Source organism: Nestor notabilis, unplaced genomic scaffold (genome assembly GCF_000696875.1).
Source record: "Nestor notabilis isolate BGI_N333 unplaced genomic scaffold, ASM69687v1 scaffold7857, whole genome shotgun sequence".
NCBI lineage: Eukaryota > Metazoa > Chordata > Aves > Psittaciformes > Psittacidae > Nestor > Nestor notabilis.
Window position 1 is genome coordinate 181,572 of NW_009936076.1, and position 14,149 is coordinate 195,720.

General features: G+C 41.7%; 1 protein-coding gene across 1 annotated transcript in view; it reads left to right on the forward strand.

The window, feature by feature from the left end:
* The window catches only part of SORCS3 (sortilin-related VPS10 domain containing receptor 3), a 159,327-nt gene extending 149,163 nt beyond the window's left edge, over positions 1-10,164 (forward strand). Inside the window, exons 22-26 of the mRNA XM_010018164.1 lie at positions 1,086-1,217; positions 3,048-3,147; positions 5,118-5,223; positions 9,346-9,506; positions 10,100-10,164. Of these exons, the coding sequence (XP_010016466.1) occupies positions 1,086-1,217; positions 3,048-3,147; positions 5,118-5,223; positions 9,346-9,506; positions 10,100-10,164 (564 nt within the window). The remainder of the gene's footprint in view (positions 1-1,085; positions 1,218-3,047; positions 3,148-5,117; positions 5,224-9,345; positions 9,507-10,099) is intronic.
* Positions 10,165-14,149: the final 3,985 nt, after the last annotated feature.

Below are 14,149 nucleotides of genomic sequence, written 5' to 3' on the forward strand. Positions count from 1 at the left end.
AAATTCACAGTTTATAAGAGCTTCCTTGATTGTTTTCTCATCCTGAGAAAACACGAAGTTCATTTGTTTTAACTGTTGTTCTCTTCTACTGTATTCAGAGTCAAGCTTGCAAAAAAAAAAAAAAAAGAAATTAATTAGATTGGAACTATGAATGGTTACAGATAGCAGTAGAAATCATGTAGAAGTGCTTCCTCGTATATATCCTTTTGTGACTATCTAGTTACAACCTAGTGTATGTACAAGCCTAGTCTGCGCTTGTAGGATGGATCAGCAAGAATGGGCTGCCCCTTTGATACATTTCAGTTCAGGAATGCAGCCAAGGAGCTTTAGGTAGATAGGTCCAGGGAGCTAATGGGGTTAGCCTCATAAAGTGAGAGTTCCTGAGGGTAGAGAGGCTTCCTGCCTTACTGAGAATGCACAGCTTGGATCTGGGGACAGAGGGCAGTAACCTCAGTGGGCATGCTAAGGTCATGCTAAGACAGTTGAGAGGATCAGGTGTGGAACTGACTCTTGGTTCAGCAAACTGAGCAGTTCCTAGCACAGCCCTCCCAGTCAGGCCCAATAGTAAAATGTCTCCAATTGAAGTCATAAAGTTGTTCATGTATGGCAAATGTGGATCCCAGTCATAAAGTTGTTCATGTATGGCAAATGTGGATCCCCATAATCTGATATTAGAAGCTGATTGCAGGCTTTTTTTTTTTTTTATATGTCCCTGTTAATTGCACATTTACCAGTGGTCACTCTGAGCCAGACTCTCTGGATCTGACTTTGGGTCATTCTTTTGTAGCAAGATGGACTATATGGAAAATTCAGATCTGGAGAAATGGCAGGTTTAGTCTTTGTGTTGAGATTTTAGGATTCAGGGGTGTTGTCAATCCTACATTTGCTTCTATAAATGAAGTAGAGTGAATCATTAGCAAAACCTCTATTTGTGACTCACCAAATGGGCAGAACAGCTCATTAGGACCACAACACCTACACTGGAACTGGTAAATAATAACTTGATGCAAGAGTGTTTCCCGTGGTGAATGGAAACATCAGTAACAGAATAGCAGCTGAAGACCTCCTTTTTACTTTTCTTCTAGGTGACTGGTATCCCTGATGATCAGATCTTAGTAGCTGTATTTCCTGGGCTGCCTACTTCTGCTGAACTCTTCATACTGCCCCATAAAAACACAACAGAGAGGAGGAAAAGCAGTGAGGCTGATCTGGAGCAAGTAAGGAAAGAAGGAGTCATGGAACATTCATACAATTTGGAGATGTGCTACTTAACTTGTGTAGTATTGAAAATTACTTACAATAAGCACGATGGAATTGGAATCATCTGGGACTGTGGCAGTATAGTTTATGGCATTAAATTAAAAAAAGGCTTTTCTAATACTTCACTGAGATACATCACAGTCTACCAGCAGTGGTTCTTCCTAGATCGGAAGTGTGTCCTTATAAAAGTAGTTATGGCCAAAGGAACCTTGAATATGTACTCCCTCTACTCCCTAAAGGAATGCTAATAGACAGGGGCCAAAGCAGCAAGGTAATATACTGAGGTTTACTAAAAATACAGGAAGCTCTTCAACTCGAGACCTCTTCTTTCTGCAGCAGCGAATGGCTTGTGCAAACTATATTTGGAAGTTACAATATCCATCCACTTAGATAAATAGGTAATTACAGTGATGAATAGCAGCAGTGATATGCAGGCAAGGGAAGAGCTAGGAACAACAGCACTAGTCTGCTGAAGCTTTCATGGTAGAATTACCAAGTGATTAAATCAGCTCTTATAAAGGGAAAGGAGTGAAGTACTGCTGAAAGGCTGCTTAGCTCTAGCTAATGTTCTTGCATGCAGTATTTTTACTGGATGCAAGCTATGTGTGAGCCCATCTTGTAGTAACTCTTGGAGGTGTAACTCTTCTGTGATTAAACATGAAATAATTCAGAGGACTGCTGAAATCTGTAGAAGCTCTTGTCACCTACTGAGCAAAGTCAGTCCCCTCAGTGTAGTATGTTTGTCCTAGGAAGCTAGCAAAGCTGGCCTCTTAAATTTATGGTGGTGAGTATGCATAAGAAGTGCATTGTGGTGGGAAAGTTTGCAAGGCTTTTTGGAGGTATTTTCTTGGAGTCATATCTGTCCTGTTCAGTAGGATCTACCCATGTTAAAATTCACTCCAAACAAGCTGTTGTGTCAATAGTTCGTATATTAGTATTATACAGACAGCTCCTGACTTGCTGACAATGAGGCCTGAAGCTCTAGTGCTCTAATTTTATTTAACAGTCTGCTCAGTTGTACTTTGGCACCTGGTTTTGGCTTCCATTTGAGGAGCTCTGCCCTGGATTACAGTTCAGGTTCCTTTGGCCACCAGAACTACTCAGTAGCTGTGCCCTGACCACTGGAACTACTCTAGGAGGACTGGATGTTAACAAACTCAGGCTCCAGTGTGACATACCAAGTATGTGCTCTGAGACAACCAAATAACACAGCTGATTTGCTGAGCCATGGATAAATCTAGTCCAAGGCCCCTCTTCTAAATGAAGGAGAGATACAGCAAGTTTGCCATTAATTGTCAAAACTGGATTGTTTCATCCCCAACAGCCTATTTGAGTAAAGAAATGTAATTAGGCTGGACCACCTAACTCAATTCCACCATCCACCAGTGAAAGGCAAATATGTCAGTGATTTCAAAGTGCATTAGATCAAACTCACAGGACATTGGGAACGGTGAAAAGATCCTTAGTTCTTTTCACTCCTCTCTTACCTCCTCAATATAGAGAAAAATAAATGCTAACTTTCTTGGTTTGCTTCCCAGGAGAGGTATAATGATATACTGTGTGAGTCTCAAAAGTCCTGTAGGGAGATTTGCACGCAGTAACACTCAGTTCTGCCTACAGCACATGTACATGTTTTTCTTCACTTCCTCAGTTTCTTGTTTCCCTTCTCTACCTGAAACCAGTAAGAGATGTTAGTCACCGTTCATAGGCTACACGTATTCCTGAATGTTCTCCAGAGCTTGTTGTCTTCTATATTGTAACTACTATATCTCTTATTATTTTGTCAGGTGGTAGAAATCCTTTTTAATGCTCTCAACCAGAACCTGGTCCAGTTTGAACTGAAGCCTGGAGTTGAAGTCATTGTGTATGTTACTCAGTTAACATTAGGTGAGCGTGAAGTCAAATGCATAGCTGTGGTTCTCTTGACATTTCAGACAACTCTAGTCTACATCAGAGCACTCACAGTTTGGTATGTGCTATTGGGATAGATAGGACTGATCGTATCGAGACATTGTCTGTGGTAGAAGCACGAAGTGTGAAAAGCAATCCAGCAGTGGCATCTTCATGCACCAGTTTGTACAAGTATTCAAAATACCTTTTAAGAGTTCCCTATGGCTCAATTAGCTAGTGCATTGATGTTTTTCAAGTGTTTTGGAAAATCAGGCAAATGGTGCTCTATTAAGCCCTCATTGGGCACCTGTGGAATTCAGTGGGAGTATTACTATCATGGATATTGGATCAAATCCTTATTGCAAAGGGCTTGTTAATGTTATGACAAGCCAAGAAGCTTTATAGGGGCAAAATGCTCATGAAAAGAAGATGTAGACCTCTTACAGGGAATATTGAATATTGACTTCTGCAAATTAGAACTTATTTAAATTTCAATGCTACCTATTTCCATTTTTGCTCAAAGTAATGAATAGTCACTTTAAGCTTCATCACCCCTTTTGCTTTAAACCATCCTAGCGTGAAGCTCTCAGCTACTGCTGAGAATTTCAGCCAGCCTCGTGTAAAGCTCTCAGCTATTGCTGAGACAGTGATGACTACAGAGGAGATGATGGATTTAGTTTTGCCCTTGCAATTAACTAAAGTGTGGGATCTTGTGCATATAACGTTGCTGATAGCCGCTCAGAAAGATTGGGATTCATGTCCCATGATAATACACTTTAGCTTCTTTTGACTCTCAGAGAGCCAAGAGCTGGGCTAAACCAAGGCTATTGACTTATACTACAGGTAACGCCTTTTTGCCTTCACTGTCTGACTGGTGCTTGGGGGTGAGAATCAGATGTTAATAGGAGTAGGCTGGAATGAATTCATTTGCAAAACTGGGAATGAAATCCAAATATCTGCAGACTCCAGGTTCAGAATCTGGGTTTGTTCTAGTAAGACACTGCAAGGTGTGGAATTAGAGTGCTCAACTGTTCTCACATACACCCAGTGGGGGTGCTGCATTTGTTTCATGACCATTCCCATAGAATTTTGACTTGGGTGAAATGACAGCCAGTTGATTTGCACAAGAGTCCATACAAGTAGTAGAAGCAGAATACTGGAAGTATGTCAGACTCTTAGGTCTGAAAATTTGGCGATAGAACCAAAGGGACTCTATTTGCATAGACTTTGTCCCTGTTTTCTGGGTGACAGAAAAGGAATAGAGAACAGTAAGAAAACAAACCCAAATATTTATACAGAGTGAGAAACACTCAGCTGCTACACGTAATTGTTTGTGCATCATTAGAGACAATGTCAAGGATGGATGGATCAAATTTACAAAATGTTATAATGTAGTGCATGCTTGGGTCTAGGATTATTGCTCTGGGCTCCTCCACATTGTGAATACCAACTTGATTAAAAAGTCTGTAAGGTCCAATGCGAGAGTGAAACTTGAAGCTTCTCACCAGACTGGATCCCTGTCACATGTGAGACAGACACAGGTCCTTGGAAAATGGGAGTCATGCTGTTTACGAATGCTCTGAAGTAGCTTCTCCAAAGGGAAATAGATATGCATTAAGCCACTCTTCATGAATTTCATTTCCATTCCAGTCCCTGGAAAAGACTGAAAAGAAATAGCCCAGAGTGCTAACACAGGAGTGGTCAGCCATTCAGCTAAGCATGGCTTGCTGTGCCTTTCACTAGGACATGTTAGATGTTAGACTACACTGTCTTGAAAGAGGAGCTTGGCTTTCAAAGGACAAGAGGGACAATTTGTTTCCTACTGATTGGTCTTACCAAAAACAGCATGCACCATGCAGTGATGATAAAGCAGATGTAGCAAAGACAGAATTGAGCTTAACTCTCTGGGAGTTACGTGTTCTCTAATAATATCTTGCAAATGTAATGCTTTGCCTTTCCTCCTGCAGCACCTCTTGTTGATTCCAGCACGGGTCATAGCAGCTCGGCGATGCTGATGTTGCTGTCTGTGGTGTTCGTGGGCTTGGCTGTTTTTTTAATCTACAAATTCAAGAGGTAAGTTGGGAAACTTTGGGGGGTGGGAGGAAGAGGCACTGGGTGGTTTACAGGAAATCTAGGCAGAGCAGTGCCTGGACTGCAGATGTAGTGAGTTATGCTGGCCTAAGGCTTAGACCAGTATAGTTCCCTATTTCTCATACACAGGGAGAAAACCATCTACTTGCCTTCCGCCACAAACTCAGTCCTCTTAACTGTTACCAGGAGCTCAGAAATCAAGCTGTGACCTGCAACATGTGTTTGCACCATAAACCAGAAATGGGAACCGTGTGTGCTCACTGAGTACCAAGCTACACAATGCAGATTTAGTCAAGAAATCACACAGTGGATGCCTTCATACAGTCTATATCCATTTGGCCAACTGCCTCACCACAGCAGTATCTCGTTTGTATCTTGCAAAGTGAATAGTTTAGTCTTGCAGAGGAACAGGTGTGATTATGTTAAAGGTGGGAGACTCAAAGCCAGAAAATTTTGTGTTAAGCATCAAAATGCCTTTGGAAATCTGTGCTGAGATTTTCTTTGCCAGATGTTAATATAAACCTTTTGCCTCCAGGCAGGACTTGGGCTGGCCTATGGCACTCTGCTGCTTCCAGCTGTGAAACAAAACATGGGATAAGAATGGCCTGTTTGCTGAAGGGCTGAGTTTAGAGAATATATTTTAAGCAGTGGAGCTCCTTAGGAGCATTTTGCACTCGTTATGGTACTTACTGTGTTAAATGGTCTATGTGCCCTGACTCTGTCCAGTGGTAAATATTGTATTAGAAGCGTAAGTTGAGTCTGAATTTGAAAAAAAAACAAAACAAAAGCCACAACAACCCAAAACTGAACATGAGTAATTCCTCCAAATTGGGAAGCTAGAGCTTTTCCTGCGCAGATTCCAGCTATATGTTTCTTTTCCTAGCTTTTCTGCAGCCCAAAATAAGCCTAGTAGTCTAATGATGCTAGTGGGATGCAAACAATATTAAAGATGGAATGATAAGACAGACATGTTTTGTATCCTAGTCTCCAGGTTTAAAGCTCCTTTCATTTCTATCCTCTTGCATTAACCATTGTCAAAATCGGCGGGCACTGCTTCTAGCACTTGATCCTGTGCTCATCAAGATCCCTTACCAAGCCCCACTGACTTCAATGGCCCAGGACAATTTCCAGAGAAACCCATGTGTGAATCTGCTCAGGTCCAGATTTCCAGGCCTTCAGTGTGACTTCATTGTTGCAGTTTGAAATCCTCTCTCTGCTTCTGGAAGTGCAATACAGTTTTCCAGGTGGATGGGGCATGGAACATGGTACTGTTTAAGGCATTGCTTTAATAATGTCCTGGCAAGGCAGCTGCTGATTTCTCTCACTCCCAGATGTAGGATGAGGAGGGCAAGGAAATCTCACTGGGACGTGTCAAGATGTAGGTAAAACCTACAGATGTAGGTAAGATGTGCTTTGTGTGTTGGTGAGATGGCTTCTTAGGTTTGGCCTAATGTCTTTGGTTTTGTGGTCACCAATTAGGAAAAAGGATCTGTATATTCTAGCTGCCAGAGAACAGTGAGAGGCTTGGTAATCCACTTTGCTTTGGCAGTCTCCAGGTCATTTTTATGGTACTACAGCTCATAAAACTGGCTTGTGCTACTTGCATCTTGAGCCTCGAGCATAGAAGCCACCAGCCTTGTACTGTGCTCCAGGGCTGGTAAGACCTTATCTTGTTAAAATCTGTCTGAAAATTGAATGTATCACAAATTGGGAGTGAGGGGGAAGGTAGTTAAAGCATCAGTTTTGCTTAGCCCAGAGCTCATCCACTTAGCTTTGTTGCAAAAAGAACAAACCCAGGTCAGACTGACAAAGTTTAGAATTAAGTCAGATACCCAGAGTGTCCTTGGCTTGATTTTTCAGAACAGAAAATGACTGTTCAGCTCTTTCTAAATCTTCTGGCTTGATGGATCAGAAGTGAGAACATGCAACAATTCTTATTGGGAAAAGGAGGTGCAAACAAAAGCTTTTGTCTGTCTCTCAGTGATGCAGAGGTCCATTAGCCATATGTACTTTTCTAACTAACAGTGATCCCAGCCTGGATACAGAACTGCTGCTTACAAGAAAAGGTTGTGGGGACACCATGGGCCTCCATGAATTTTTAATTCTAAAACTTTGTAGAATCTGTGCTTTGCTGGTTTGCACAGACTCATTATGAATCCACCAAGTTATAGACTCAGCAGGCATGTTAAACACTGTTGCCAGAGAGGTGTCTGTTGAGAAAGGCTGGATAGAAAAGGAAAGAAGGGGGAAAACTAGGGAAATAATGTGTAAAAAGGTTGTTTCTTTTCTGGGAGATTGAGCATGTAACAGGTAAATACTATACATTTATGGCTGATGAGTGATAGTGGGGCAATGGAGCAGTCAGTGTGTGTGTACCTTGCGACAGCATTGCAGGAAAGTGTGTGCATGCATATGTGCTCAGACGTGTGGTGGGACATTGTGGCCACCTGTGTCTGTGCTGGCAGGCACAGCAGGATTAGTTGTGTGTGTATGAATGCACATATGTTCAGCTGTCTCGGTTTCTTTGTCCCCTCTCTGGAGTACCTGGGGGCTCTCTGCTTCACAACTCTAAAGAGCTTTTCTCATGTTTTCTCAGAAGACTCTCACTTCTCTACCACTGCATTGTTTGGAAGCAAAACTAAGTTTTCCAGTATCTCCAGGCTTGTTCTCATGTCCACATCCCTACACACCTCCAGATGTATTCTAGGCACTTAAATCCTATAGGAATGCATTTGTCTTCTCTCATCCAACGTGTGCGTTCTCTGTGTAGTGCTGTCTTCTAGTGATCTGTAAGGCATGCCTGAAGGTTAAAAAGAAAGGGTAGAAAGCAGGGAGAAGGATATGAGTTTTTTTTAACTGCTGCTAAACATCCTAAGTATGTCCTGACTTGCTGCTGGTTAAGAACAGAATGCCAAATCAAGCCAATAGCACAAGATCAGGATAGGTCTATTGAATTCATGAGAGCTGAGGCAATTTTCACTGCTTTCAATCTCTGACATACCCAACAGCAGACAAGTTAGCATAAAGGTGTGGCATTTTATATAGCCTCCTTTGAACACATCTTTCTGTCTCCTGTGTGCTTTAAGGAACTGAAAACATTCTCTGAATTTTCCTTATTTTAGCAGTGTGGACTGCATAAAAGTCCATAAAAGACATAAAGTCCTTTTAAGAGCATTAGCAAAACCGGTCAGTCACCTTCCCATTGGCAACTACACACAGATAATCCTAGCAACCTCCATGGTGCTTAACACGTTACTTTTCAGTTCTCTCATTTTAAACTTGCATTCCTCCAGCGATTACTATCTAACCATCTGTCTAACCAACGGACTTTCAAGAATATCTTTCTAGCAATCCAAGTTAACTTCTCTTGGAAGAAGGAAGAAGACATAGTCCCTTCACTTCCATGGCTTCCTGAGCAGCAAGGAGAAATAAGTCTCTGCAGACTTGCATAATCTCTAGAATGGCAAACTGTTTTTGCAATGAAATGGTAACAAATAGACTTTGGGTGGGTGTTTTGAGGTCCAAGTCCTTCCTGTACTCTGAGGCAGGACCAATTCTTTACAAATCTTTCTGATGTGGCAATTCCTACTGAGTCAGTGTGGGCCTGTCAGTAGAAACAAGCAAGGCCATTTTTTTTCTCAGTTGATAGTACTGCTCAAATTGATTTTTACTTTTGGTTTCCAATGCACCACTGATCATGTAATAAATACTGAGAGAGCTGGCAATTGCAGCTGATTCTGCTTAGTTGATTGTTGCTTTCTGAGCTGGGTGCAGTATCCACTGTGTGCCCGACTTCTCATTTAAAAGGGCAGGAACCAGAACATTTAGGTTTACAGCTGGAAGAGCCTTCGAGCACAGAACAGGAAGGCAGTGGCCTGAGATTTGGGGTAGCTTTAGGCTGGTGTTAGAATCAGTGGATGCTAACGGCACTTTGAGAGCTGAACTTCACTGTGGTGCTTTCACCATTCTGAGAGCTGATATTTACATCACTGCCAGGGCTGTATTTCTGGGATTGGTCTCAGTTTAATCTGTCTGATTAATCAATGACAGTCTGAGGATCCCTGTGTTACAAAATATAACCCCTCATTTTCCTTTCCTGCACAGGAAAATCCCTTGGATTAACATCTATGCCCAAGTTCAGCATGACAAGGAGCAGGAAATGATTGGCTCTGTCAGCCAAAGTGAAAATGCCCCCAAAATCACTCTGAGTGAGTTCACAGACCCCGAGGAGCTGATGGACAAAGAGGTGGACACGCGAGTGATGGGTGAGAGACAGCCCTCAGATGGGGTTTGTTTCACAGTCTGGGTGAGGATGTTGGTCATTGGGGTATTAGGAAAGGCAGTGACTGTGACCTCAGGTGCAAGCAGAGCCTGAGGCACTGAGATAGGGAGCAAGTCTCTCTCTGCAACATGGTAACAGGGAGTTTTTCTTGCAGTTTTTCAGCTTTTCTCACAGTGCTATGTGACCGGGTGGAAACCTGGAAATAGCAGTAGTAGTAATGGCTGTTGCTTACACCTATGCTCCCTCATGACCCTGTCTCTCTTGTGAAGGCATCCCAAATTCCCTGAACCCTCAGAAGAATCAGCTGAGCCGAGCTTCTGTTGTTGGTGTGCTATCATTATAATTGAATATGCCCTTAATAGCTTAATGAGTTTACTGTTGGTCAACTGAGCTGTAGTAGCAGATTTGCTGCATGCTCCATGTTTATTGCAAATGCAAATAAAAGATGTGTTACTTTTAAACAACTTTTCTGTCTTTGCACTTACACAACCACATCTTAAGCAGGAGTGAGAAGCAATATAAAACAAACTGTTGAGGCCACTGCCCTGACTGTCTTCTTCATTTTCTCCTCCACAGGAAGCATCTCAACTATTGCCAACAGTGAAAGCACAAAGGAAATCCCCAACTGCACTAGTGTTTAATACTGAAAATCCACTTGGTCTACAGCATTTCTGACTTTTTATTTGTAATTATTATTGTTATTATTATTATGAAAAAAGAAGAAGTTATATGTCATTATTATCATTTGGGAGGGAGTGGGGTGGGCTTTTTCTGTTTACCAGGGCTGCATTCATAAATAGCAGGGGTTCTTCATATTTAGGAAATACTCATCAGATTAGAAAGAAAAAGCAAAGGACAAGTCAAGTGTGCAATGGGATTTGAATGCCAGCCTCCTATTAAATACAGAATGGGAATTAAGCATTCAAATCGAACAGGCAGGTGTAGTATCTTAGACAACATGTTGTAGGTAAATTGTCCCTTTTCAGCCTTTTTTCAAAATAACTCATGAATCAGCTATTTCATCCTGCCGGAGGGCTCAGGCTGGGTTGTGGGATCAGGCTCTGCAATGTGCCAACAGCCATTGCTTTCCAATGACATGCATGTCTCAGCTTTTTGCAGAATCTCGCCTCTTTTAATTGCTTTTAATTTCAGTCACCCTCTGGCATTGTTGACTGCTGAGAAAGGGAAAGAAAAAGGCAGAGCAAACACACATGTCTTGGGCCGTAGAATGGCTGGAGGGGACAGCACCACAAGCAGTGAAGGAGCATGCCTGAGTTTATGAATGCAGCCCAAACCCTGTGCATGTGAATAGCGAGGATGCCGAAGGCCTATTGTAGATAATTACAATGTACATAGCTTTTTATTTCTTGGGAAATAATTTAATGTTTAGTAAAAGAAGATATGTTTGAAACAAAACCTGAACCACAAACACACATGCACGCACACGCACGCACAGGCACACACATGTGCGCGCGCTTGTACACGCCAGCCAACCAGGGACTGTGGTGAGCATTTGAATCACGCTTTGGTTCCAAGCGTGTTCCAGTTGTCTGTCATATTTCAATCTGACACTGATGCCTATAAACAGCATAGTTTATTTCTCTGTGTGTAACTGCAAGCCTTTTTTTCATATATAGAGCATCATTTCCTATGATGGAACAGAAAAAGATATTAGCATGACAGACTATGAGCCTGTCATGAATATTTTAATGATGTTCATCATCTGTCCACCTCTGTCACTGTTATCCACTTCTGAGAAAGATCTTGGTGACACCCATTAGGGAAAATGAGGAAAACAAACGCAAAATCATCACCATCTCAGTGTAGGCAAATACTAGTGTGTTTGCAGTACCCAGTACAACCTGAACTCGGCAGTGGGCCAGGGTGCAGTACCTTTGCTCCCAGTGACAAGTTATGCTTTTAGCAGTTAAGCTGATGAAGTAAAGTCCTACTCAGGTTGTGTAAGAGTAGTAAATTTTGGCTGAACATGAAGCATGTGATTAGGGACTGCTCTTTGGAGAGGGGAATGGAGGGTCAGATCTGCATAACTTTGCTTGGAAAGGTCTTTCTAATGCATGCTGCAGAACAGCTGCTTCCAATTTTGGATGGAAATGCCATCAGAGTAATTTCTGCATGGTGGGTTGGTGCTTTCTGATTAGAACAGGGAGGTTAATTAAGAAAAGACGGTGAAAAAACTCTTCAGGAATCTTTTAGCACACTGAGTTGAGGATATCCCTTAGAAATTGTGGAGTTTTGGGGCAGGAGGTTGAATTAGTGGAGAGTTACTTTTATCCATTTTTCTTGAGTTAATGGTGTTAAAAATGGACCTTATTCTGCAGAATATTGAGTTCTAAGACCCATCAGGAGTTTAAGGAATATTGGAGGCACATTTGGGAAGATGTTCTACTGCTTGCGAAGTAACAGATGGCAGAAATGAGGCCAAGGTGACAAGGTTTGTTACCATTTTTTTAGGATCTGGATACAGGACTCCACATCACTTTTAGTACATCTGGACTGAAACGAGGAGATGGCTAGAATTTAGGTGTTACTTGCTACCTCTCTGCATTGCAACATGCCAGATGGCTACAAACCAGCCTCAGCTACATATGTTCACTCTGTTAATGGACTGGAATGTCTTTCAAAGTTTATAATCCTGATGGGTCTGCAGGTGGAGAGAAAAGTGGTTAAACACAGTTTGGAGAAAAACACAGGACATATTTAAAGATTAAAACTGTAAAACCAAAATGTAGGGAGTGAAGTACTAAAGCTAAATATTCTCAACTCTTCTCCTCGATTTCAGTCAGGCTTGTAGGCCTTTTCTTTTGATTTAAAAATGTTTTTCTGTTTCCTACCTCACTTTTCTGCTCTAGTTCCTAATATAAGCTGAAGAGTGATGCCTGTGTGATTCCGTTTAACCTTGAGCTTCCATCCATCACATGTGCATAAACTGTTGCATTACTGTCTCTGTTCTGCTGAAACACCAAAGTAGTTTACAGTAATGGCCCAGTCTGGTGATAACACTTTTAGCACAAGGTCATCCGTTTAGATATAGATGGGAGAGATCTACATAAACAACAAGGCCTGTGGGCCTTGAGCTAAACTGTGAGCTGATCTCAATCTTTGGTGATCATTAGGATTTGAGGGACTGCTTTTGTGAGCTGCTGTAGAGGACTGAATGCAAAATACTCCTTGTTTTCTGTATTAACTTTTTCTTTTATAAACCAAGGAACAAAGTGGAAATGTTCATTGTTGTCTGGAGTTTTCTAGGTTTTTCACGGCATTGATCTCATATTGATTTAAGAAGAAAGGCGGAAATTACAGTTTTCACAATTTCTTTCCACATTTTTTTACAGGTTTTTTGCATTTGTTTTATGATTTCTCCCTTTTCAGTCTTAAAGGTGGCTGATAAATATCTCATAGCAGATTGGAGGAAGCAAGGACGAAAAATTAGGAGTAAGCTATTGAAAAAGTGGAAACATTTTTAGTTCTTAAAATGACATTTAATCTCAATGAAGGATGTGAAATTTCTGAATGATACAGTTAACTTTTTAAGAAACATCTGTCCAGAAAACCATTTTCAGTCCAAAATGACCCTAAAGGCACTACAAAACAAACAAAAAAAATCCATGGAGGCAAAATTAAATGTCAAAAGACCTTGCCTGATTCTTGACTTGGCTCAGACTTCACATTCCCTGAGACTTATTGGTTATTACTGTTTCTTAGGCTAGTTTGTCACACTGCATCTGGACCAGAGTGTGCTCCATCCACATCTGGAAAGAGCTCTCTAGGATGTACATGGGACCACATTTGACAGATGATAACCTGCTGCATTAGAGCACAACTATGGATGGTGGCAGCAGAAAAAGAGCATGTATTCATGACTGACAGCAGCTCCTTTAGGATATTAAATGGGTAACTAGTATGTCCCAATGGGATAGCCAGGGCTCTGTCTGTCCATGGAATCTCTGTAAGCTGGGACTGGTCAGCTAGCATTGGCCATCTTTTTTAGAAGGCACTGAGCTGTGGCATTAGCAGAGGCTGGAGTATTGGCCACTGTTATTTGTATATGTCATGCTGGGAAATAACAACTTGGGGATGTCATAAAGTTTTTTCCCCTGCAAGTTTTATCCTGATGAAAATGTAATGGAAATCCTTGAAGCTGTAGATTATGATTTACCCGAGTAAGGAGGGATGCCATGAGTAGAATGTAAATAGCTTCCATATTGTGGTTGTGTATAAAGAGGAAAAGAGAGAGAAAGTGAGAGCAAGAGACTGGGTCAGTGCCCTCTATTACTGCCAGCCTTTCCCTCCTAATGGATTCTACTGTATTACCTGTATTTTAGGAATAATGCATGAGACTTGAGGACTAGATGAAGCTTTTGGCTCCGTATGGCTGTCAGTCTGATATAAATACCCAATAGATCCTCTACTTAGTTCAACCTGTGCTTGAGAACCCCAACACTAAGCCCAGAAATATCAGAGATGAGGCTACAGCTACTGGGGACTGCAGATTTGCTCAGTTACAGTTGCCATCAATAAAAGCATGTGCAGGAGAGTGTGCATTTTCTTCTAGAATAACTTCTGGTTTCAGGGGTGTGCAGAGGTAACCTGTTCTCCTCTCTTTCC